The sequence below is a fragment of the Microchirus variegatus genome, assembly GCF_963457635.1.
Source record: "Microchirus variegatus genome assembly, chromosome: 7".
Taxonomy (NCBI): Eukaryota; Metazoa; Chordata; class Actinopteri; order Pleuronectiformes; family Soleidae; genus Microchirus; species Microchirus variegatus.
Window position 1 is genome coordinate 14,426,247 of NC_139808.1, and position 25,320 is coordinate 14,451,566.

General features: G+C 40.8%; 1 protein-coding gene across 1 annotated transcript; it reads right to left on the reverse strand.

Annotated features, from left to right (window-relative positions):
• Nucleotides 1–961: 961 nt before the first annotated feature.
• LOC310930026 (constitutive coactivator of PPAR-gamma-like protein 1 homolog) lies at nucleotides 962–21,386 on the reverse strand. The gene is made up of 17 exons (XM_083892916.1): nucleotides 20,685–21,386; nucleotides 18,356–18,602; nucleotides 18,170–18,252; nucleotides 15,395–15,523; nucleotides 13,199–13,289; nucleotides 12,158–12,246; nucleotides 11,830–12,074; nucleotides 10,554–10,629; nucleotides 10,244–10,465; nucleotides 9,264–9,435; nucleotides 7,910–8,159; nucleotides 7,643–7,757; nucleotides 6,809–7,018; nucleotides 4,941–5,139; nucleotides 4,610–4,748; nucleotides 4,425–4,521; nucleotides 962–2,591 (listed from the first exon to the last, which is right to left on the reverse strand). The coding sequence occupies exons 1-17, from the start codon at nucleotides 21,156–21,158 to the stop codon at nucleotides 2,271–2,273; spliced, it is 3,159 nt and encodes a 1,052-aa protein (XP_083749042.1). The 5' UTR covers nucleotides 21,159–21,386; the 3' UTR covers nucleotides 962–2,270.
• Nucleotides 21,387–25,320: the final 3,934 nt, after the last annotated feature.

A 25,320-nucleotide genomic window follows, 5' to 3' on the forward strand; every position in this document is an offset into this window, starting at 1 on the left:
CAACTACTTTCATAATCTATTATTAATTATTATAATTTTTTTTTATATAATTAAAATAAGCTTTCTGATATTTCAGCTTCTTTACTGTGAATTTGTTCTGTTTTTTTTCTGTTTGATCCATATAAAGAATCCATTAAAACAAGACATTTGAGAACATGAAGTTTTTGAGGTTTGGTTCACACTCATCAACATTTTTCATGTAGTGAATTGATGAAATGTAATAGTTTGGTGTTGATTTGGTAAATAAATAAATACATAAATAAATAACCACAGACATGTTTTAGTCTCAAGTAAGCACTACAGTTTGTAATACTTATTAATTTGTCGTTTTCTACTTTCAGGTTTAATTTAAAATTTAAATTAATAGCGTATTATTATGGTGATGATTTATAAGTAGGTAAATTCCATTATCATCAGATTCAAAGTCAAACCGTTATTGTATGGTTTCTAGTTTGATCATAGATCCTGTATGACTAATATCACCACACAATGTGAACTAAGAGTGGAATACAGTTGTGTCAACTATAATCAGTCGTCATGGAGATGGAGCTGCTGATTAATGGTGTCTTGCTCACTTATATGACTCACATTATCATTAATGTCATACATAATTATTTGTACATGTTTGCAGTTCAGAACATGTCATCAATGAGATGAATGAATGGTTGCATTCTCCACAGCTTTCTGAAAAATAAAGAGAAGGAAAAAAATGAAGATATCACAGAATGTACTAAGCAAATCGAATGCACTTTAGCCATTAAGTTTTAACAGTTCAAAATAACAACAAACAACAGCTTCTACTAAAAGAATATAGTTTTATTAAGCATTGTAGCTAAGGTGCCTTCAAGTACATCAATCCACATTCCATCAACATTCAGTCAAACCCCACAGCAGTTCATTCGGTTACGGTCTATGAGTAAGGAAGAAAGTGATCAGTTTACATAGAAGGTAACCTATTTAGTTCTTGCAGGGAAGGGACGGGGGGGAACAGTACACAGTTTCTCTGATCACTAATGAAAGATGGACTTGTTAAACGATGATTGTGGTGCACGAGTAGTGAGAAGAAAATTACTTAAGTAAATAACTGATGGCTAAAGTCTTACTCACAGGATCGACCATGTCGCTTTGAGCTACAAAAGGACCAATTTTGATCAAAGCTTTTAATTATGTGTGTTTTTTTTCCCTTTAGATATTTGACTAATGCAGAAAACAGCAACAGAGAACAATACAGTTTGAATACACTATTTAAAATAAGCTAGATAACATCGTTTTTGTATTTTTTTTTAATTAAATGCAACAGGAAAAAAAATCAAATCTGTTAACGAACCGTTAATATCACTGATATTAGCCATTTCTTTGATTTGCAAATGGGCAGAGTCCCTGTAATGATGGAGGGAAAAGGACAACATGCATAACATCTACACACCTTTTAACTGTGAACCATGCATAAGGTTTTTTTGTTTGTTGACGCAGTGATGCTAAAGATCTCTCTTGTCTCATTTCTTTAAGTGTCTTAAAGTGTTAAAGTGTTCTTTAAGAGTGACAGCAACTGCTGTTTTGAGCATGAACCGAACCCAAAGTAGTGAAATCAAAAGGTGGACATGTTGCATTTTTGCCATTTAATTTACACGTTCAGGTTTGTAATGACGACACAAAACTGATAACTGTACTGTGGCCAGTACTCTGAGCCAAGTACTGGACGAGTATTAACCTACAACAAGTAAAATATTAAGAAAGAAAAAAAGAAGAACCAATGCTTTTTAAAGCTCTTATATCCTAATGAAAAGGAGACATTTCATTCATTTCAGTAACATGTAGAAACCAGGGCCGTTCACATATAGCATCTGAAAATGTGTGGACTAGTTTCTATTCAAGGTGTTAGGATTGTGCTTCTATCCTTACTAAGTAACTGAAATAATAAATAGAGTTTAATATGGAGTGAATAATAAAAAAAAAAGACGATCTCTAAGCTTGATGTGTGTGCAGAAAATAATAAAAAATAAACTTGTTTCATTTGAGAAAGTTTGTGACCAGAAACACATGCTCATGATGCGAGCACACTTGAAAATTATTAAAATTATGATTTTTCCCAAGCGGAAATTATGCTTCATCTGAGCGGCCCCCTTCGTCCTAGTACTGTATCATGTAGTGCATTTACTTTCATTTACGTTATTTGAGAGGAAAAAAACAACACGTTGACTGTAGGCTTTTCCAAATTTCCCCAAACACTGCTCCATCTTTCATCCTACACCCTCTCTAGAAAAATAGGCTTACACTTCTCTTTTTATGACGGCGGCCTCCAAACCTTCATCTCTATGGCAGCCACCGTCTACATTTAGTGCATTTAAGTGAGCATTAGTATTGCACATCTTGGAGTCACTGCTAAAGGCACTTTCAGGTCGGATGAGAGCCCTGCACTCCTCTTTATCGCAGTTCAGCTTGTCCAGCTCCTTGTCTACACCGTTCTCTGTCGCCGAGCTGTCACAAGGTGGGGAGCAGGAGGAGGACACTTTCTTCTCTGGATCGGGACACTTTTTCTCCCTCGCCTCATCGTGTTTGGACGTATGAGGGGTCTTATGAGCAGGTTTACTCTGGTATATAGACAAATGAAAAGGAATGTTAAAACAGACAGCAGTGACTGAGGATCGTGTAAGATGTGGGGTTCATGGAATACACGGAAATGCTTTCGATTTAATGAACAGTTGAAGAGGATTTAAAGAGTTTAAACCCTCTTCTAAAGGCTCTTTAGTTCTCTGTGTTGTTGCACTGTAATTGAAGAAAGGGTCAACAGAGGTGGTTGTTTCAGTCTGCTCTAATGGGTGCACAGGTCAGTATATGTGTGTTTGTGTCAAGCACGAAGTATGTCTGTTCACACCTGGCATTTAAATGTGAACGTGTCTCCTGTGACCACTTGTGTTCGAATCTCACTTCCTCATTGTACACGCAAATAGTCACCGACTTAACTAGTCAAGACCAAGTTACTACCCAGCTTGAATTTAAAGGGGTCATATTATACCCTATTTCTCCAAGTTAAACTAGTTCCCTGGTGTCCTAATGAACATGTCTGTGACATGCTTTGGTCAAAATACCATAAGGATGAAGCACCACAGCAGTTCAATCACCCTGCCAAAACAGCCCTGTTCAGAACGCTCTCTTTAGTAGTATCTCTTTAGGTCCACCTTAAAAAAAAAAGTAAAACGAAACTTAAGGGACAGGAAATGATCAGCCACAGAGGCTACTGGGAGCTAGCATTTGGAAAAGTGATCATTTGTAGGCTCTCGCAGGCACATTGCCGTCATATATAACACGTATCCACTGGACAGATAAATCCTCTGAGGCTGGAAGTTTGTGTAGAACTCTGTGCTGCACTGTGGAGCCAAGAATAGAACTTTTTGCGGACGTACGGTTTTCGGTTAGTGTTGCCCTCGCCAGCACTCGCGCGTGTTTTATGGACAAAGCGGAGCTCCGCGAGACAACAATTCCAGGAATTTAGCGCATTGTGACGTCCCAGTGAGCACGGAAGTCAACATTGTGTGTTTCATCTCCTGTACTTAGACTGAGGAGGACCACAAAAACACGAGTGAGTCATCTTTTTTCACACTTTGCCGACTGATAGGACCTCCAGAGTCCCAAATATAAGGATTTAAATCATTAAAAAGTTGATTTTGCATAATATGTGCCCCTTTAAAGACATGTCAGATCACATTAGTATTACATGAACAATGTTCAACTGGACCCAAATAGGCCTAAGTGCTCTGTACATACTCCAGAGTTTCCCATCCCTGGGCTCTGACACAGAATAGTTCCATGAAATTGTGAAGTGGATGCACAACCATAGCGGTTAGACTCCGTTGAAGTCACTCAACTAAATCTGCAGCATCACAGGAGGCTTTGACAAATCACATAGTTCAGAGAAAGAGTGATCGGGCGCTCCAATAAGCTGTTCCACTAAACTACTCTGCATAAAGGTCCCAACCTGTACTTGTACTCCCCTACAATGCAAATGAACCTTAACAAAAAAGGTGAGTCACTACACTACTGTCTTTTAGAAGAGAGTTGGACAATACAAGCATTAAAATGTGACAAAAATGTGCGGCAAAGAGTTTCAGAAATTGCCTTGAGGCATCTGTCACAAAAGAAACGTGTATCTGTCTGCACTCAGCTCAGAGACCCAAAAATGGATCTTACTAACATGTGGATGAACAACCAACTTTGAGTATGGGTTGCTCTCACAGTAAATAGCTTCATGCATTCCATCCGTTATAGTGTGGAACCTTTTTGCAGGATATTCTTCTTCAGACTGAACTGAATCCAAGTGTGGAAAATGTTTTTTTTTCTGATTCTGTAGTGTTAGAATGTGGAACAGACAGTGCGTGGACATTAACACTCACTAAAGTAGGAAGAATACTTCATCAGTGACGTACCAGGTATGCTCCCTGACCATGGAAGGCCCGAGTGTAGAATCTGCCTCCTCGACCAAATGTCCTTATGACAGGAGTGGAAATCACTCCTCGCACACGACTGGAGACAACAGACATGAACGACATATGAATAATAGATACAGGTAATAATACACACACAAGGCGTCTCGTGTTCTTTCCTTTCTTACCCTCCGTTTCCTCCACCCACAGACACCACCTGGATAGGGAAGCCTCCTCTTCCTCTGCTCCGGCGACTTCCTGCCCACTGACCCACCACAGTGCCAGCGATCTCCAGCTTCCCACCCTGAGATGACATTCCTTCCAGTCCTCATTAGAAGAGAAGAACAAACGGTTAAGTCTTTGCATTCATCTCTGACCAGGGTTCAGCTGAACTCCATACACGTTCAAAATCAGTGATTTTTAAGAGGATTTGGTTACAAAGTGGAATATTAGGAACCTAAAATTAAAATCTAGAAGGAATGACTGACGTCTGACGTGACCTTTTGTGGTTGTACTCACCAGGTAACCCCCTACCTTTGCCCTGAGGAGACATCATAGGTGGTGGGGGGTAGAAGGGAGCGCTGGGGGCATAGAGATGCATCCCATGAAGGTTTGCAGGTGCTGGCGGGGGGAACGGAGGAGGGTGAGGCGGACGAGTGAAGCTGAGACCTTCCAGGATGCTCTGACGCATCCTCTCCACCTTGGCAACCAGTTCAGTCTGAAGATGGATGGGGAAATAAATGAGATGACCCCTGCAAACACCACCAGCTGCAGCAGTCTTACAATTGACATTTTTTTAGTTTAGTTGTAGGTAAACCTGCTAAAAGGTGATTGCCTCCCATCCAATTATCTGAAGAAGAGTTTTATGGTTTTCCCATGTTGAGTGAATGTAAATGTGGCATAAACATGAAACACAGGAGAATGTAGACCAGTGACGACATCACTGTGGTTATGCTTTTATATGCTTAGCTTAAATCTCCATTTCAAACTCAGCTACGACGTAACGATTTTAAATCACTGCTTGAACATTGCATTGGATCATTTTTATGAGTGGCTGAAAGCAGATCTTCAACTGTTATTCAACTATTAATCGATAAACTAATCACTGACTATTTTACAAATCAGCTTCCCGTCCTAATGGAAATGTGAAGAATGGGATTTTTTTTGCTCCTCGGACAGTAAACGGAGTATCTTTGGTTTTTGGACAAAACAAGACACTTAGGAGGGACATTTTTGGACCCTTTCTCTTCAGTTAATCTAAACAAGTTGACAGATTGACCTATAATGAAACATCCTTTGGCTGCAGTACCAGAATAGAGAAGTTGTGGGGAGCCCTCACCTCATGCTGCCATCACTTAAGTTTAGCAGTTTGCTTGTGAGGCTGGTTACAGAGTAAGTTGATCTGTGTTCTCATATATATACTATACATAGTAAAATTATAGTCATAACACGCATTATTCTGCCCCATCTGAACAAAAGACTAAGGCATTTTGTTGTGCTTATATGCTTTGGTGAGGCTTTATTGTAATTAACTTATCTAATATTGATTGAAATCAGTAAAAAAAAAAAACCTCTTCCCAGTTAAGTCAGTGCAGTTATCCGTCAGCCTGACTGTTTCAAATCAATATCACAGTGTTATTCAACAGAGTGGTACATTAGCTCAAACTACTTTTCCAGCTCAGTTTCAGTTATTACAAAATATCCACACATATTGGCACCCTTCTGTTGGGGTACCAGGCTGAAGGGTGTAATCGGTTTTGGACGCAGCTATGGCCACACCCACAGGTGGAAACGCAAACCACATAGGGGTTTATGGTTTCAAACGTACCAAGGCTATCTGAACTCTACTGGCACAGCTTGGTGAAGACACAGCTATAGAAAAAGACATGGAAGAGGAGATGGGATGTAGAGGACTGAATTGGGGTGGGACATAAAACTTGCAGGATTTGGTGGTATTGAGGTTGCTGCTGGTGTAAGCAGGCAGACAATAGAGCAGAGTGGGTCCAGGAAAGGAAGAATTAAGTCCATGGGTGACCATTGAGAAGATTTAAGCAGGAAAATACATCAGAGTGTCACAGTAGAACCATTGCGCTACGCATTTGTGGTATCCTCCATGAACAAATTATTGTTTTTGTTATTGTTTTTGCAGATTGCAATGTTTTTTTTGTCGAGTCAGGGCAGGTGCAGGACTGCAGGAACAGGTGGTAATGTTCCGACATTTTAAAGCACAGCCAGGAGGTGGCTGTGATGGAAAAGCTTACTCTTCCATCTCTGCTGCTTTTAGATATTGTTATGGATAACATGTTGTACAAGCTAGTGTGAATCAGTGTGGTTTTAATTAAGGCATGTTTTTGTTTTTGACTTGTGGGTGGTGTGGATCAAACTACCTGACCATCACAGAGGTCAATGAGCAGAGCCTTCTCCCTGTTGGCTCTGATGAGTTTACTCTGAAGCAGTTTGCCGTCAAAATACATCCACGGACAGCAGTGCTCCCAGGGAATGGGCTGCCCGCATGCGTCGTTGGCAAACAGAGCCATATCCACTCCGCTCATGAACAGAGCAGCCAGCTGGACTCCTCGAGGGTCCAGGTTGTCTATCTGTGGGAGAGGAAAAAAAACCCAGACTTGTATATTAAGTTCAAATTAAAATGAAAAAAGAGCATGTTGCTCTTACACCCACAGCAGTCAGAGTAATCAAGTGCGAAGCAAAGCACAGAGCAAGCATAAGCAGCCCATTCACACCCAGCTGCCAAAAATACAGCAGTAAACAATCTATTCAACAAACACAAAAAAGCCAGCAGACATCTACATGTTCTGACAGAGCTACACACAGACAAGACTGAAGCCGGTGTGGATGGTTTACAGGAACACGGGCCAAATGATAACAGCCAAGGAGTTCATAAACCATCCACACACAACACAGGGACATCTCAGAAGCTCTACAAATGCAATTTTGTGATTGCAAAGCTCTAGCTTCACAGCAACATGCTTGTAACAAAACAGGGTTCCACACAAGCATGTTGTTGCTTTGTCTGCTAAATATGAGGAGTACCAAGAGAAACAAAGACAGCATGAAGTCGAACAGAAGAAGCCAGCTAATTCACTCATCAGCCTGCCATTGTCAGAGCAGCTGGTTGCGCGAGTAAGCACGTGAGTGATAGACATCTGGCCATTCATGACTTGTGTGTATTTCTCAAACACTCCTCTTATGAACAAAATCACCTTCAGTTCCTGCAGCTGGTCAGGCTCATAAAGTTTAGGAGAAAGTGCTTGAGCTAGGAAAGCGTCAAGTTCGTAACGACGCAAAATTCTTACTCCTGGCCATTGTAACATAAACCTGAAGCAAAACACAGAGGGTTAACAGTGTTACACAGACCAGGAACTGATCTCCTCTTTCACTGCACTTCACACTGGGCTCTCTTTTCTCTTACACAGTGAAATCTCCATTCCGCATGTGTGTAGAACCACAGGTGGTTCAAGTCTGCTCACCTCAGCACACAACAGAGCACCAAGAGGGGTGTGGGGATGTTGGCAGGGTTTAGCATAGCTGGGGTATCAGAGCGCAAGCAGGCCAGGAACGCCCTCATCCTGCGGTTCTTGTCCTCCACAGCCTTTCCCAACCACAGCTTCTTCACATTAGGACAGGTCCACTCTCTGAAGGGCAGAGCTTCCACCAGCTCAGGAGTGTGTGGAGACTTGCCCTTGGAGGCACCCCACTCTTTGACCAAGACATGTGTATCTGAGTAGGTGGGGGAGAAAAGAGATTTGAGATTTGACACTAGTTTTCTATCACACATAATTCACCAACTCTCTAAATTGACTGCAAGTATAAGGGTGGATGGTTGTTTGTCTCTATGTGGTCCTGTGATGGACTGGCGACCTGTTCAGGGGGGTACCCTGCCTTTCGCCTTATGTCAGCTGGGATTGGCACCAGTGCCACCCACGACCCTCATGTGGAGGATAAAGTGGTAGAAGAATGAATGAATGAATGAATGAATGAATGAATGAATGAATGAATGAATGAATGAATGAATGAATGAATGAATGAACATAATTCTCCTATGCTACCCCAGGCTTCACCTTTGGCTTTTTTTGTTGCCAATACACCACTAAAACACCCCCTTCAGGTCCATATTCCAACCATTCTGTGTCAACATCTCTTATGTTTCAGAGAACCTGGGATAATGCCTTTACCTAAAGTCCGCTGCCATCTTGCTTTATTAGCGCAGCTGTCCTGATTCGGCTTTGCGTCTGTCAGTTGTATGAAAAATGCATCAATCTATGTCACCACAGACGGAGAAGCAGCGAGAGGGTCATGTGGAGCTGAGAGGCTTCCTCAGCATTGCGTGAACTCATTTGAAACTGGTTTGTAGGAATTAGTTTACATTTAAAGGTTAAACACGACATCTTTGAAACAACTTTATTTAATGATAGCTATCAGGACACAAAGAGGATTTTAATAAGTGTTTAAGTGTTTTAGGACCACATTGACAGACGCCATTATTATTATTATCCATTACATCTATATAGCATACAAATGACCCATTATTCATTATACACACACATTCTCACTGGTTGTGGTAAGCTACGTCTGTAGCCACAGCTGCTCTGGAGCAGACTGATGAAAGCGTGACTGCCAATGTGCACCAAACGGCCCCTCAGACCACCACCATGATCATTTCTTACACATATATTATATATTATTATATATATTATATAGACAAACAACCATTCATACCCTCACTCTCACACCTATGGTCAATTCAGAGTGTCCAACGTACCTAATCCCCATACTGAATATAAGATGAGGTCAAATGCTCTCTAACGCATGGTCAGAACTCACATTCTGGAAGGCAGTTGTTCCTCATGGCGAGTCTCTCAGCCTTTTTCCTGGATTCCGCCAGGCTGAAGAGAACTCCGTAAACATATTGACGGACAGGCCGAAACAGCTGCACTGCTGTAGGCAGGTCTTTGTTGGCTTCATCTTCGATGGTGACCGACAGTTTAATCTCTCCCTGCAAAGACAACACTGTTACCTTAAAGGAAGGGTTTAGGTTTCTTAAGGTAACGGTGGATGAAGTGCTCATGCATAGTCACTGTGTCACACTCAGTGGACCGTGTTCGGATTAATATACTGTCTGTTTGGAAAGTGGGGGGACAAGAGAATGAGAAAGTGATTTATGCATTGATTTACTGTGAACAGTGACGGCAGCGAAAATGTGTTGTAGCCCCGTAAAACTAACTGTCAGCTCTATTTGGAACATTTTAGTGGTTTTCGCTGCTGTAAGACGAGCCCTTTCCATTGGCACTGTATTTTCACAACGTATTCCAATGCGCATCAATGCCAAATTTGCGGTAATATGATGGGATAGATCAGCTGTTTGGGTTACGCTTAAAAGGACTTTCCAATGAGGCAGCAAGCTGAAAGTAGTTTTCTCTAAACTTTCTAAAATAAAAAGGACCCACTTTTTAATCACCAAATTTGTGCAGACTGTAATGTCTCTGACTATTTCACTGCCATGACTGCAACATATATTCTCCTTTTCTCATGTTTGACGTGAGTCACAACTTCATTGCATGCATGTTTTTATATAATACATATATACATATACACATAAATACACTTATATCTAAAATAAAGGGAAATCTGTAGAATTGACTGGTCGACAGCTTGTAACACAAGCACCACATGACATACACCCAACATGTGAATTCCTGTGGTCTCTTATGTTTACATTTTCTTTTGTTTCAGATTCAAAATTTTAGAAAACACCAGCTTCAACCAAACATCAGAATCAGTCTCTACCACCCAGACGAGCTGACCTTGGTGAGAACGTGGTAGATGTACGGGTACATGAGGCCCTTCTTGTGCCTGTGCTCAGCCACCCGCAGGACCTCGGGGGCCACGGCAGGGAGAGGTGGGATGGTTATGTCCATGTGGTTCCTGATTGGCATGGAGAGCAGAGAGGGGATGTGTGCATTCAGGCTGTGGATGTCCACAGTCTGCATCCCCAGGTTCACAGCAGGGGTCACACAGAGGTCAGTCTGTTGACAGTCGAGACGTGAGTTTCAATGTGGTTATCTAATGAGAATTCTGCTCAGGGTCTGTGTGGTGTTCTCATGATCAGCTCACCTTTGTTTGGTCTCTATCTTCAGAGTGAGGAGCGAGTCCATTTTTCTCCCATCCTCCCTTATGGTCACTCACATGACTAAAATATGCAAAATAAAAACAATTAATTGTCTTAAACCCATGTTCGTTACGTGAATGGGGCGCATGCTTCGTATGCAACTTAAAAAAAAATATTTGGGGAAAAAGATCCATCACTTAGCCGGGAAGTGAATCATTATATCATTTTAGGTCGTTTGAATATGTTAATGCTTACTGGTATTTTCATTAGCATGCCAATAATGTGATAACGGAGGGTATTTAAAGGGAGTAAAAAACTGCAATTTTATCTTGAATAATTATGAATATATGCATGAATATATCAGAAACAGCTTGTAAATGTTTTATCATCAAATCCTAGCCTTCCACATTTTAACTGAATCAAATCATTACCTACAGATTCCCACCAGCAGAAAGAGAATGTAAAATCTAGACAAAGCCATGGGATTTGTCATAAAATAAAACACACATTTAAATTTATTTTTATATTAAAGAATATTGAGCAAATAACTAGAATGCACAATTAATACAAACACTGGGAATATTATGATTAATATTCCAATTATTATTAATTTCATGGGCATAGGGTGGATTGTGACATAAATGTGCTTATATTTAAGTTCACGAATATGCGAAATGAACATATTCGTGAAATGACGAACATACTGATATTATCAAAGATGTTCCTGGAAGTGATGTGCTCCGACTACCTGACAGTAAAGCCGTGTTTCCATCATGTGGAAAGGTTCGGTTTAGCACAGTACGGTACTTTGTTGCGTTTTCATTAGGAATAGTACCAAAATAACCAGCTACAACCTTTCCATTCTTTGGTACCCGTACTTCGGGGTACCAGATGGCAACAAAAAAACAGTCTATTCTTATAAAGCTTGACATCTTGGTGAGACAAACAGCCACAGCAGGTTGTCTGTTGTCTGATGTGTCGCGTTCGATTACGTCGTTTGTTGTTGTCACAAAGGTACTACACCACACCATCGGGCACAGCCCACATCCCGCCTACCAAGTAAAGGTACCATTCTCAGTCTTAACACAAGCCTGCCCCAGGGCTTTACCATTCCAAACCGTACCGTACCATGATGGAAACACCTCACAAGAAAAAAAAAAAAAAGCAGACTGTGGGAGAAGGCACCAGACAGGACTGATGATGTCAGACAGTGAGAAAACAGTGTCCTGCAAATTAAACAGTCGCAGAGAGAGAGAGAGAGCTGGTCTATGCTGAACTCACTTGGCAGTTGAGCCTGAGCTCTCATCATTCTCAGAGGAGGAGGAGGAGGTGTTGAAGAAAGCAGCCTCTGTGTTGTTGGGGCTCCCAGTCTGGCCCGGGCTGATGGGAGAGGACCTCTCATACAGCGGTGTGTGCTTCCCTTCATGAGGAATGTTGCTGAAGCTGTTTGGCTCTGGAAGCCCTTTGTCCACTGCGTCCAGAGTCTGGCTGCTCTCTGCCAGAGGCTCTGGGTACAAGTGCTGGACCTGAAGACAAGACAGGAAAACATGAAGGTGTCGTGTCTCGTCAGTACTTTCACTGTTGCACTCGGGGTCCTGACAGCACTTACCCCTGGTCTTACAGGCATCAGTGTCTGTGGAATGTTGAGCGATTTTGTTGATGGCACAGCAGCAGACACTCCCGTGTGTTTTGGTTTAACTGTGAAACAGAGACGCAGAGCTTCAGCACACAAGACTAAAGGGAGGCTGAACTTAATATAATCAGCCCAACCATTAACATGCTTCCTGGATGCATCTCGTGACAACTTGATTCAATCTCACTTCTCCCCACGAAATACCTAAATACACACCGTTTCTAGATTTCATCAAGTCTCACTGTTAGTTGTCAACAAGTTTGTGTGTTGTTTAATGTGCAGAAGTAGTGTAGAGATAGACAGATATGTTTTTTCAGGGCCGATACCGATTATTTGTAGTCAAGGAGGCCGATAACCAATATTTGGAGCCGATAAAAATATTTGGAGCCGCAGTAAAAGTCTAAATACAAACACCAACAATTAACTTTGTTTAAATACCTTTAAGCATATGTTTATCAAGCAGCTTTTCAGATTTGCAACATGTTAATGTTTGTTTTTTTAATCATAGACAATAGACGCCTTTGTTTTAAAATGTTAACAAAAAGTGCAGGAAGCTCCCAGGCTCCCCAGTCTTAAATAAAGTTAAATACAAACTTAAACAAAATAGCTCCCTGAAGCTTTTTTTCACTTATCTTTGTTTTAAGTTGAAACAAAAACACAAAGTGTAGGGAGTTCCCAGGGTCATCTCTTATGAAGTTAACTGAAATTTGAAATACATAAATAAATAACTAAATAAATAATTTGATCTCTTATCAGCAGTCGGATTAAAAAAAAAGGCAGATGGCGATTTGCTTCAAAACACTAAATATCGGCGCAGATATTCGGTCTATCCTTAAAATGGTGTTTGTTTATACAAATTTCAAAGGGAATGTTCAGACACAAACCTTTAAATTTTGCTACAAGTTCAAAATAAACAGCCTCAAAGTGCATCAGACCATCTAAAGTAATTGCTGCATGGTGCAGCAGAGGGCGCTCTGAGTGGAGCTTGGCCTTAGATTCACTCTGACAGACACCCACCTAACTGTGGAGGGCGGTGAGGGGGTTTGCTGGCCATCGAGTAGTATTCCACTGCCTTCTTGAATCGTATAATTTTGTCGTCATTGCACGACTGAAAGAAAAAGATCACAAGCAGGTTTATTATGATTGTCAACACAGGGAAAAAACTTTTGGTCCAGTTAGTCATAGTCTTAACTTTTATCACCTCCTTTGAGTTTGTTTGAGTAATGTAATGTTAATTATTGACAGAGCAAACAAAAAGGCTGCTACAGCTTTTGTCACATGGTTGTTAAGAGGAAATGTGAATAATTCATCAACTAAACAGCGTCTTCAGGTCATATTCTTATTTTTTTAAGTGACTTTTCTGATCACTTCTTACAGAGCGACTAAAGAAATATATATGGTTGCTAATTTAAAATGATTAAATGAGAAGACAGCACTGCATGAAGCATTTAAAATGCTGTAATATTTCCAATTACAGATGATGTGATCGATTGTTGCATTTATCATTATTATGAAGTCTCCAGCTGAGGTTTGGCTCCTGGGCTACACTAAAGTACAGTCTTCTGAAAAAACCACCAGCTTTGTTGTTTTTATGTCTGTGAAATTCTGTCTGTGACATTTTGGACGGGAATTTGAGTTGAACTCATACAACACAAGTATGTAATGCTCTTTTAGGGTTTAACTTCAGGTTTAAGAGATTGCCATTGTCGTGTTATTGTTCAAGTGTAAGGCTAGATCACACTCAATACTTGACACTTTAATGTAGACGCCGTTTTGTGAGAAATAATTATATTGTATGTCACTATAGCATTGTTAAAACAACAAATCTACTCTACACTCAGCATAATTTTCCTCTGACAGCTTATTTACAGGTTTGTTCTCATTAGATTCTGCTGCTCGGTGCTTTGTACCGCCCAGGTCTATGTTTGCTGTGACAGGCACAGGGTTATGTTGTACTGTGAAATTGTGGCGCAGTTGGAAATTAAAAACGCTCAAAACGTGTGAATGAACGTGGAGAAAATGTGCTTTCTAATTCTAACCAACGATCAAAGAATTTGAATGTTTTTTGAAGCAGAATTTATTTATCTTAATTTAAAACAATTCCACTCGGAGACAGTTTACAAGACAGCTCACTATCCTCTGGCTCACAAGTTTAGTAACAAAACCTTGTTTTATTAAAACTGTGTTACAGTCATTATAGGTAAGGACATGTTTTGAAATAGGATGGTGTGACAAATCTACAATTGCACTTTATTCAAAAGCAATATAACAAAACGCAGGTGTAACATTTTAACATATGTGTTGAGTGAATATTCTACCCTGGATTTGGGACACAATTCTCTGTTTAACAAGTCAAAAAGGGCTCACAGCCATAATTAATAATAAAGTCAGCTTCAACAAGTCTGTGCCGTTTTCTTTTCATCATTCACATATTTTTGGGTTGTATCATCCTAGCATACTTTGAGGGACAAAAGAAAACAGCTTCCAGAGAGCATTGGTAGAAGAAACACAGCCACAATTGTCACATTGAGGCTGGGACTATACACACTAAGAAATCAAAGTACGAGACTGTACCTTTTGCTGTCGCACCAGTTGTACCCTATCAGGGTACAAGCACTGTACCTTTCTCAGTGTGTACAGGTACATTTTTGTCACTAGGGGTGCAGAAATGTTTCTTTAAAGGTACAGTGTTTGTACCCTCATAGGGACTGGAGCGACAAAGCATTTGTACCTTTTTAGGTACAGTCTTGTACTTTGATTTCTTAGTGTGTATGTTTTTAATCGCGATTTGACTGTATCGCGATACTTGGATGCCAATTTGATTTGTATTGGAATTCTGTTTAATTACAAATATTGCGATTATCAATAATTGCAATTTCCCTTCCTCCTTAAAATAAAATCAAGATGGGAAATGTGTTTAGACAGATGGGTTTGTCTAAACACATTTCTTTAGACAAACCCATCTTTTTTTCTTTTTTTTTTTTTTAGCTTTGCAGTATTCACTAAGCTACTTTAACAAAATAAAAATGCTGGGCCAAAATAAATAAAGCCTCTCAAAACATGACACAGCACAAATATGGGCCGAAAAGCCTGGATTGCAGATAACACTGATAAAGAAATATTTGATGAACATAGACAAAAAAATAAGCAGTTTTACCTCACAAACAGTATACATTTCTGGAGGATAAAAGTATTTTTAAATCATTCCCCTACCTGCGAATGCTTGAAGATGTCGTTGGCAATGGCCTCCAGGTCAGTGATGTCTGGGATATTGCGTACATAGTCGGCCGCAGCTTTGATAACAACATCGCAGGGTGGAAGCACGAGCTGATGTGCACGCACCTGAGGAACAGTCACACGTTAACGTCACAACAGGTCAGCAAATCAGGTTTGAGTTAACAGGCAGGTGTTTCTGTACTTCCCAGCGCCCAGGTTTGATCGTGAATGCACTAGAACTCCACAACCAGCAGCTCGAAGCTGTGTTTGACTTCGTCAACTGGACAGGAGAGGTACAAAAATGATAACACACTGCCACCACTAGTGGGCAGTCAGTTAAACATGAATACATACATGGAACATAGGATCACTGGGAGACAAAATGCTGTTCCTTTTTTGCTCTGACAGCACAGCACACTACTGGTTTCGGTACAGTGCGACTCTGGAGCCACCAAAACATTTCCAGTCTTAATATGGCATGCTCGTTTTCAGAAATGGACCGTCCTAATTCACACAGTAATATATTTTTCCTTAATTAAAAAAGCTCATAAAGAGGCAGTGACGAGAGCAAAGAGAAGACTAAACAGATGGCACGATGCTGAGAGTGTTTGCAGACCAGTGTGTGCACATGCACACCTTATGCAAATGTTACGTTAGCGTGCAACATGTGAAACGTTTGAAGCAGATGGCTTCGTGTTTAATTGCAGCTCGTCATTTACAAACTAACAGCTGAACATTTGCACAGTGTGTTCTGAGACTGACACTGCTGCCATGCAACTGTTTAACGCAGCCATTCACAGAGCCATCAGTCCAATAAAGCCGCATTACCCATCCAACTGGAGCCAAACTGCTAAACACAGGGATCATGCTGGTGTTTTAGCTCACAGCCATTTACATCTCTGGTCAATCAGAAGCAGAGTTTAATAACTGGTCGTGACTGGCATCCATGAATGAGCCGGGATGTTTTAAGCTGGACATTTTAAATGCGAGACGAAACCCAACATGACTGTGATCGCTCGTACACGAGTCAACAGGAACACAAACATGTAACATTCTTGTAGGAATCAAATTACTTGCAAGTCCAGTGGCAGAATGCCTTCCATGTGAAGTAAAACAGGAGGATCAATTTCAGCTAAACACTGTCAACTACTTTCGGCCATGACCTTAATGGCTCGTGTCTATTGCTGTGTTCAAGTGGAACCCGTAATTACGACATGGGAAGTTGAGTAGAGCATATCCTGAACTCTGAGAACATGGACCGTTTACTGGGAGAGTTTAAATGTACTCTACTCGTAACCAACCAGCAGTTTATAAGATCCCCAATCACCACCTTAAATGGATCACAGCTACAGATACTGGGAATAACTAATAGCCAGAGAGCAAAGTTTATCAGGAGATTTAATATGACAGTAATGACGCAGTCATTCCCAAAACAAGGGTTATTAACTGCTATAATAACCAGTCCATTTTGGATTTAATCAGGCCTTAAAGGGGACATATTTGGCAAAATCCACTTTTAATCATTTTAATCCTTATATTTGGGACTCTGGAGGTCCTATCAGTCGGCAAAGTGTGAAAAAAGATAACTCACTCATGTTTTTGTGGTCCTCCTCAGTCTAAGTACAGGAGATAAAACACACGATGTTGACCTCCGCAGTCACTTGGGACGTCACAATGCGCTAAATTCCTGGAATTGTTGCCTCGCAGAGCTCCGCTTTGTCCGTAAAACACGTGAGAGTGCAGGCAAGGGCAACGGTATCGGAAAACCGAAAAAGTCCGTGAAAAAGTTCTATTCTTGGCTCCACAGTGCAGCACAGAGTCCTACACATGCTTCCAGCCTCAGAGGATTTATCTGTCCAGTGGATACATGCAATATGCCTGTCCGAGCCTGCAAATGATAATTTTTCCAAATGCTAACTGCTGATAGCTCCCAGTAACCTCTGTGGCTGATGTAATTTCCTGTCCTTTAAGATTCGTTTTACTTTTTTTAAGGTGGACCTGAAGAGATACTACTAAACAGAGCGTTCTGAACAGGGCTGTTTTGGCAGGGTGGCTGTGGTGCTTCATCCTTATGGTATTTTGACCAAAGCATGTTACAGACATGTTCATTAGGACACCAGGGAACTAGGTTAAGATTGGAGAAATAGGGTATAATATGCCCCACAAGAGATTTGTGTTTTCCAATTTGCCCCTTGTAAATATATATTTGTGTGTGTGAAGTTCAATGTGACCCATTTATCTGTGCCACTGAGCTCCACTGTTGCCAGAATATTTTAAAAGCATGGGTGTATTGACTCAAACACATACTGCTCTGCTACCAAATAAAAGCAGTTTTCGCCTCTTCTACTAGTTTGATGAAAACCACAGTGACCTGATGTTTCTGCTGAAGATGAAACATTTTTAAAAACTAATGAGAATAAGGACTGAGATTGAAAAACACCAACCAAAGCAGAGGCCTAAATATCCTTCTTTTAGACACATGAAATGCCTAAATTCTGCATTTGCTGCCATCCAACTCCGCAGCATCTTGTGTGTGAGTGAGTGACTGTTGATTTATTGAGAAATGACTTGAAGACGGGAGCCTAAAGTGCTCATCTCACGACAGAAACAATGACACTCGGCTCTCAAAACAACACTTAAGCACAGTATGTACTGAACCACTGTTCCACACCTTCAGTCATTTATTAACAAGGTTCAAACTCCCTGTTATACTATAATCACTACAGTGGATTAACAGGCCAGTGATCTTAAAGGGAAATGGACCACACAGACCTTCAAAGATGCTAATGGATGCTCTGGACCAAGTAAGCTCCAGTGAAAGGCAGCCAAGTCTTCATCAGGCAGTATGTGGTTTCCTGTAAAGAGAAATTTAAAAAAAATAATTGAAGCACAGCTGTGTTTAACTGATCTCATTTGAGCTGTCATCACTAATCTATCGTGCAGCAGAATCACACAAACCTAAAAGTGACGCGAGGATGGCGAAGTGACTCGGTTTGAGATCAAGTTGCCGTGCCACTTCATGCATCAGGTATTGGCTGGTGGTGAGGCTTTTCCCGTTGCGGCTCAGTTTGAGGGCATGGGCACTGAAGTAGTGAGGGACACTGCACAGAGCATAGTCAGAGTCCTGGGCCAGGAGGCCATGGAAACCATTCTCTCTGCATAAGGCTATAACTTCCTGGTGGTGGTCGTCGATGCTCTGGATAACCTGGGAAGAAAATGAGAAATTTGGCTTCAGAATAAATCAAAACCAAATGGCGCAGGCATGGATAGCTACAGTAGGTTCTTGACTAAAGGCAGAAACAGGACTACAAAGTGAGAACGTGTTTCAAGGAGCTGCTCTTAAGAGTGATGAAGCTGCCGTCATTGAAATCCTTTGGTAAAAATACTGTTACTGAAGGATAATGATTTAGTGCAAAATAGTGTTAAATAGCTCTTTATTCTGTCAGCTATCATTGATCTAGACGTTTTTTTTGCTCAGTGACATGGGTTTCTCAGTCTCAGGTCCGACAATAAATCTAAAGCGTAGTGCCAGGATCAGACTACACTAATTCAGGCTGATTTTCAAGAGATTTGGTCGAGACACACTCCTGGGCGTTGACCGACGGGATAAAAGTGTTGTGATGTGGCGTAACATCCAGATGCTGCTGCTACTGTTGGGTGGAATCATGAGAAACGTTTTTGTTGAGTTTTGGCAACAGTACCAATGCCTCTCTGACGTCACCACAACAAAGTTACAATACAAAAACGTTGGCAAGAAATAGCAGAAAGCCCTTCAGCAACCCGATGAGCAATGGTTGACAACTCCTTGGCCCGCCTCCCCACTGACCTATGAACTCATGCAGTGTCATGAATGAGGATTGGGCTATTCCTTTCAGCTCTCCACAGCTGACTGGGTCATTTAAAGACGGAGACACAATTTGACAACGTATCTAAAACTGTATCCAGAGTAGGACTGAATATGAATATGCAATTGCTATTATTCGGACAGGAGAATATTTATATTAAAAGTTCTTTAGTTTGAGGACGATAAAAGACACCTGGATGTCAAGAATATGCCATTTTACAGTCTCACCAACAAATCAGTCAATCAAAAACATTATTATAAGATTAGGCGATAAAGGAAAAACAATGGTTAGATGCAGCTCGACTATGGATGCACCAGCGTGACTTAATATGTCCTGAAATCAAATTTAAAATCCATACACAACGCTGCATGTACCTCATTAGAGTCACTAATATACTGAATGAAAGGCCCACTGTGACCTAATGGATGCAAACGATAGCAGAAACACACAATTAAGGTGAAATTGAAAGACTAACTGCAGTTAATGTGGATCAGCTCGTATCCATGTGTGGATCTGGCACCTGTACAACCCTCCAGCCACTTCAAAAGATCAGTATCTACTCAAATCAACACCAAAACAAAGCACCTCCTTTATGCAAACTCCAGACAAATAGGTAACAAAAAAACGAATCACTGCCCATAAATAATAATTGTTGCAACAGGTTTTCTGCAGGCATGTCAGTGTTTCTGCACAGGTTATAACATCCGTTTCATTTTCTACACACCAGTCAAAATGCCTCAGCACTGCAATAACACCCTGTTATATACAGTGGAACAGCATTTCTGATTTTCCTCCCAAGCTCCACCAGAGAAAGTTCGCATACCACTGCTGGTACATGTACCACAGTCTGAGAACCATGGATGTAGAGAATCAGAATAAGGATTCATTTTCTTAACTCACTCATGTTTTTGTGGTCTTATCTTTAGATCCACACACATCAACTACATAAACTTCAAATATGTTACAATTCTACAGATTTATTTCCTAGATATGTGACGGTGCTTCCCCCACTCCATAAGAGATGTTATAATTTATTATAATAGGGTATTAAAAAAACATGCAATAAACTGTGTTACAATTATTGTTAAGTACAAATATATTTGGAACATTACCCTCATTTTAAGGGTCAAATTGGTTTTCTGGCTCTAGGTGAATTTTATTTGATGGGAGAGAGGCAAAAATAGGTATTTTATTTGTAAAGATTTGCAAAAGCCTCGACTACAGGCCAATAAAACATCAGGCCTTTATTACATGATCGAACCATATTACAGTACTATTCACACACACACACACACACTGATGACCTGAGGTAAGATCACAAAACTCCCCATGAACCCCCTGACCCCACTGCCCACTGTGAACTGGTGACATGGTGGCCAGGCTAACAGGCTAACCACGGAGTCTCTGCCCAGCAGGCATCACCAGGCCGAGTTTTCACTCACCCCGACGCGGAACCTGAGCAGCGCCAGTCGGATGCAGTGAGCCATGCACACGGGAGGGAGGAACCAGACTTTAGGCGGAGGGGTGCCCTTGTTCTGGACGTGGCTTATGATCTGCTGCGCGGTCTGTCTCTCGTTCACCTGCCGCTTGACCCACTCGTGAAGGCGGCCTTTCTCCAGGGCGCCATTGAAGCACACCAGCAGTTCAATGTTACCGTTGAAGCAGGCCTTGGAGAGGGCAGCCAGGTAGCCCAGCATGTGGTTCCACTGGCCCCCGCTCACCCAGTCGGTGTAGAAGCCTCCGTAGAGCCGGTGGAGGCAGTTCTCGGCGTCCACCAGGAGTCTCAGCGGGCTCTGAGGCGGTCTCTGCCGGCCACCTCCCACCATACTTCCCCGGGCCAGCTTCTGGAGCTCAACCGGTACCACAGCGCTGGGACAGTGCTTTTCAATGAACTCTTGGAAGCCGTGGACACCCATGTTTAGCTTCACTCCGGAAAGAACGGAAACTCAAAAAGTTGACTCTAATTGCGCGAAACAGCTGAGTGAAAATAAACCGGTGGAGGCTGCGGTGCTCGCGTGACACTGGCTGACAGCCGTGGATATAGCAGGAGTTTGAGGGATTTCTAAGAAATGAATGAAGGCAGCTGTGTCTATTGCATCGTCGGGTTTTTGGTGAGTTGTGTGTTCGGTTCACGGCTGTGGGCCGCCATGTGTCTGCTCACGGTGCCATAGTCTCAGATTGTGAATTCTGCACGGAGCGAGTGAAGGCAGGCGAGCGAAGAGCACGTGACATAACGACGTAAGGACGCGTACAGAGGAACGCGATGGAGCAAGAGCGGTCCTGTGTATTCACTTCCGCGTTTGTTTCTATAAGCCATTTGAAGCATAATAATATAATAATTGACGGTGAGGGACCGTTTTTCAATCATTCAGATGAATAAAATACCCGTCAATTATCATAGTAACATGCCGTTTTTTTGTTATTGTAAACGGACCCGCCTAAACAACTTTAGCGGACTTTATATGTTTAGCGAAGTTGTAGTTTCAAAAGGTGAGGCGTGAACCATCTTGACTGTTTTGAATCGTTAGGGTTTTATTTCCTGGTTTGTGCCTATGTCAAAGTTGACCCATGGCAAAGAAAGAACATTATACTTTCGGCTACAGTGCTACCTTCAGAGACAGCTGTTCAACATGTAAGCGAATCAAGTGACGTAGCAAAAATCTATTTTTTTTTTTTTACATCTATTTTTGGTAAAATTGCATTGTGTATTTTTGAAATGTAACTCTGAGTGAGTCCTTTATTTGTTATTTATTCAGTTATTATTATTATTATTATTATTATTATTATTATTATTACCTTCTATTTATCACATGTAATACTGAAAGGAGCAGACACCCCAACTGTGCACTATTAAATAGCTGACAGCAATGACTTGAGTAAATTCATGGCAGTGAAGTGCTCCTAGAGGGCAGCATGCAGTAAGGTATGGTGTGTTTGAGGGAGCAGCAGTCTGCTATCATTAAGATCAGTTTAAACCATAAACCACTGTCATGACTCCTGATTTATTTCCACCAATATTGGTCTGCTTCAGATATATTTGAACAATAACTGACATAATATCTATGCATACACTGATTTCAAGATCCAGTAGCAGTTTCACTGCCGACTTCAAAATATGGCTCTTTTACACGCTAATAGTTACACCTGGACCTCAAGCTTTCTCACAGACAGACCACAACAAGTAAGAATAGGCAATCACACCTCCACACCCCCACGCTCACCATAAACACAGGAACCCCACAGGGCTGTGTGCTCTTCACATTATTCACACATGACTGTACATCCATCCACACTTCCAACTCCATAATACACTTTCCAGATGACACCACAGTGGACCCTCACATCGAGTGAAGAAAAACATCTGACTGCAACCTGGTCCTCAGTGCTGCTAAGACCAAATGCAGTATGTGATACATACAAGATATCTTGCAATGCACTACTCTGCAAATATGTATTTATTCTGACCTCATTTGCATATTTTTAAATTTTTGAAATACAAATATATTCTATTTTTGATTTTATATACTGTATGTTTTTATATCGAATAGCTGCTGAATGCTGCTGTTTTAGTCCCCTTTATTTATATTGATATTTAAGAAAAATAAAGTGGATTCTGATTACACTGTCATTTTACCTCCCATATTGTTCATAGTATTACACATGCATATGCCGTATGTCACGTGTTTTCACTGTACAAGTTGAGTGGAAGTGGCCTAAGCAGTAGATAAATGGTAAAGGCAGAACAGAGGCTGTAAAATAACTATCTGACAGGAAGTTGTTTTTCAGTAAATGACACTGAAGCTCCAGAAACTCTCAACATCCTGTTTTGTAATGACACGCACCTCTGACTTCACTTGTAGAGGCGGCACAGTGGAAAAATGTCATTTCCATCACAGAGAACAACAAAACTCTGTAGTTTAGTCTGGTGTTTCTATGAAGTTGGTCAAGAAGCTGAAATTGAAAAAGAATGGTAAAAAATGAAGCATCACATGTCTTGTTTGTATGGGTTCAACTACAAAAACATTGGATTCTACATTTCCTCCTGCCTACATCCTCCCAACTGCATACCCCAGTTTATGTAGGCTTTTTATTATACATTTGTAGGCTCCAACTGACCCCAGGGATTAGCACTAGTCCGTTAGGCCCACATTGTACCGAGTGCCACATGACTTTTGGTCAGGAGAACGGTCACACTGTATAGTTTTACCATCTGAATTATCCATCCATCCATTATCTACCGCTTTATCCTCCTGTGGAAGGTCGCAGGGTTGCTGTGATGTGCTGTACCAATCTCAGCTGACATAGGGTGATATAAGGGGTACACCCTGGACAGTTCGCCCAGTCACAGGGCCACACATAGAGTCAAACAAGCATTCACTCTCACATTCACACCTACAGTCAATTTTAGAGTGACCAATTTACCTAATCCCCAGATTGCATGTTTTTGGACCATGCAGAAAGGCCCTTCCAGTTCAGGTATCGGTTCCAACCAGGGCTTGAACCCGGGTCTTCTTGCTGCAAAGGCAAGAGTGCTAACCACTACCAAATTGTTTTCCCAAGTCAAGAATGACCTTTAATTCTGACTGAAGTCAATACTCTGTTTACAGTATCTCAATAATAATATTTAAGCCTAGTGCAAATCAAGTGATTTGAGATTGAAGAAGACTTCTGTGCCTTCTGTGAAGGCTGTAATTGTATATCCTTGGAAAAAGGTAGCAGAAGACAGTCATGCATATTAAAAGTCCGATTTTAGTCGGACTAAGATGATAATTCAGTTTTCATAATGTCATCTTAACACATTAGTCTGACTAAAATTGAGCTAGTCTTAGTCAGACTAATATACCTGGATAATGTGATTCAGTCCGATTACTCCTGACTCTGTGCATGCACCAAACATTTCCTCCCCTGTCTTTGACCCAGAAGTAGAAGGGGTCGATGTATAAGCTGAAGTGGCCTCTTTCTTTAACACAGTAACCACAAGAGCCATGCTCAATCTAATTTGTATCACGATTAACTTGTAGAGCAGGTACAAAACATACAGAACCACAGCACAGTCTATCTCACTGTTTGCTGTTTGCTTTTCTGTGACGTAAAGGTCAACAGGAAACTGATTCCATACCCAGTAGCTTATAGAGAGATAGAGCGCCACCTATGGAGGCAGAGGCAGACATACATGGCAACTTGAGCTCAGGGCAAAAAGCTTTAATCCCAATTGTTAGTACTGTTTTGAATGAAATTCAACAATTGTCTATCTCACTGGCAATCATACTGACTGCAGCTTTAATCCAGAGCGTGGTAGAGTAAGCCACAGCAAATTATAGCCTCCCTGAAAGGTCAATATGGTCATATTAACTGTGGTGACTCACCATATAAGATTATATGGTGAGTCACCAATATTATCATAAGATTTATGTTACTTCAATTGAAGTAACATTAAAAAAAAGGTGACACATACCAAGTTCTTTTCATATAAATAAATCATTACAAAGTAGAAGAGTTTCATCTCTGGGGGGTAAATGCCTTCATAGAGATTTAATACTAATAATTTATGACAAGCGATCTGGTTCTAGTAAGACCTTCAAGTCCAAACTGGAAATTTGGAAGTTGGATGATGAAAATGATGAAATTTCCATTGAAGATTTGAAGGAAGATTGGACACTGAGTTTAAACGCTTAGCTACACATAATTAAAACAACTGCATTATGCATGCTTCAAATAGACATGGACAACAAATCATTTTCAGTTTTTAATTTAAATCTCAGTAGAAATCCACCAGGTGCTGTTATCTGTCTTTTGCTAAGGAAAAGTTTGGGAATGGATAACACATTTTTGTCTTTTTTTTACTGGAATATTTACAAACTTATTCACAAGAAAACATTTGAAATTATCCTGGAGAGTAAATATCTTACAATATTAAGGAACAACAAAGAACAAACAAACATCTATATAGAAACAATATTCATATTATATAAAATTGTTGTAAAATATATAAAATTGATTATATTTCATACTTGTTTATATTGCATTTTAAAAAGATGCTTGAATACAGTATTGTTTTATTTTGGTAAATATATATAC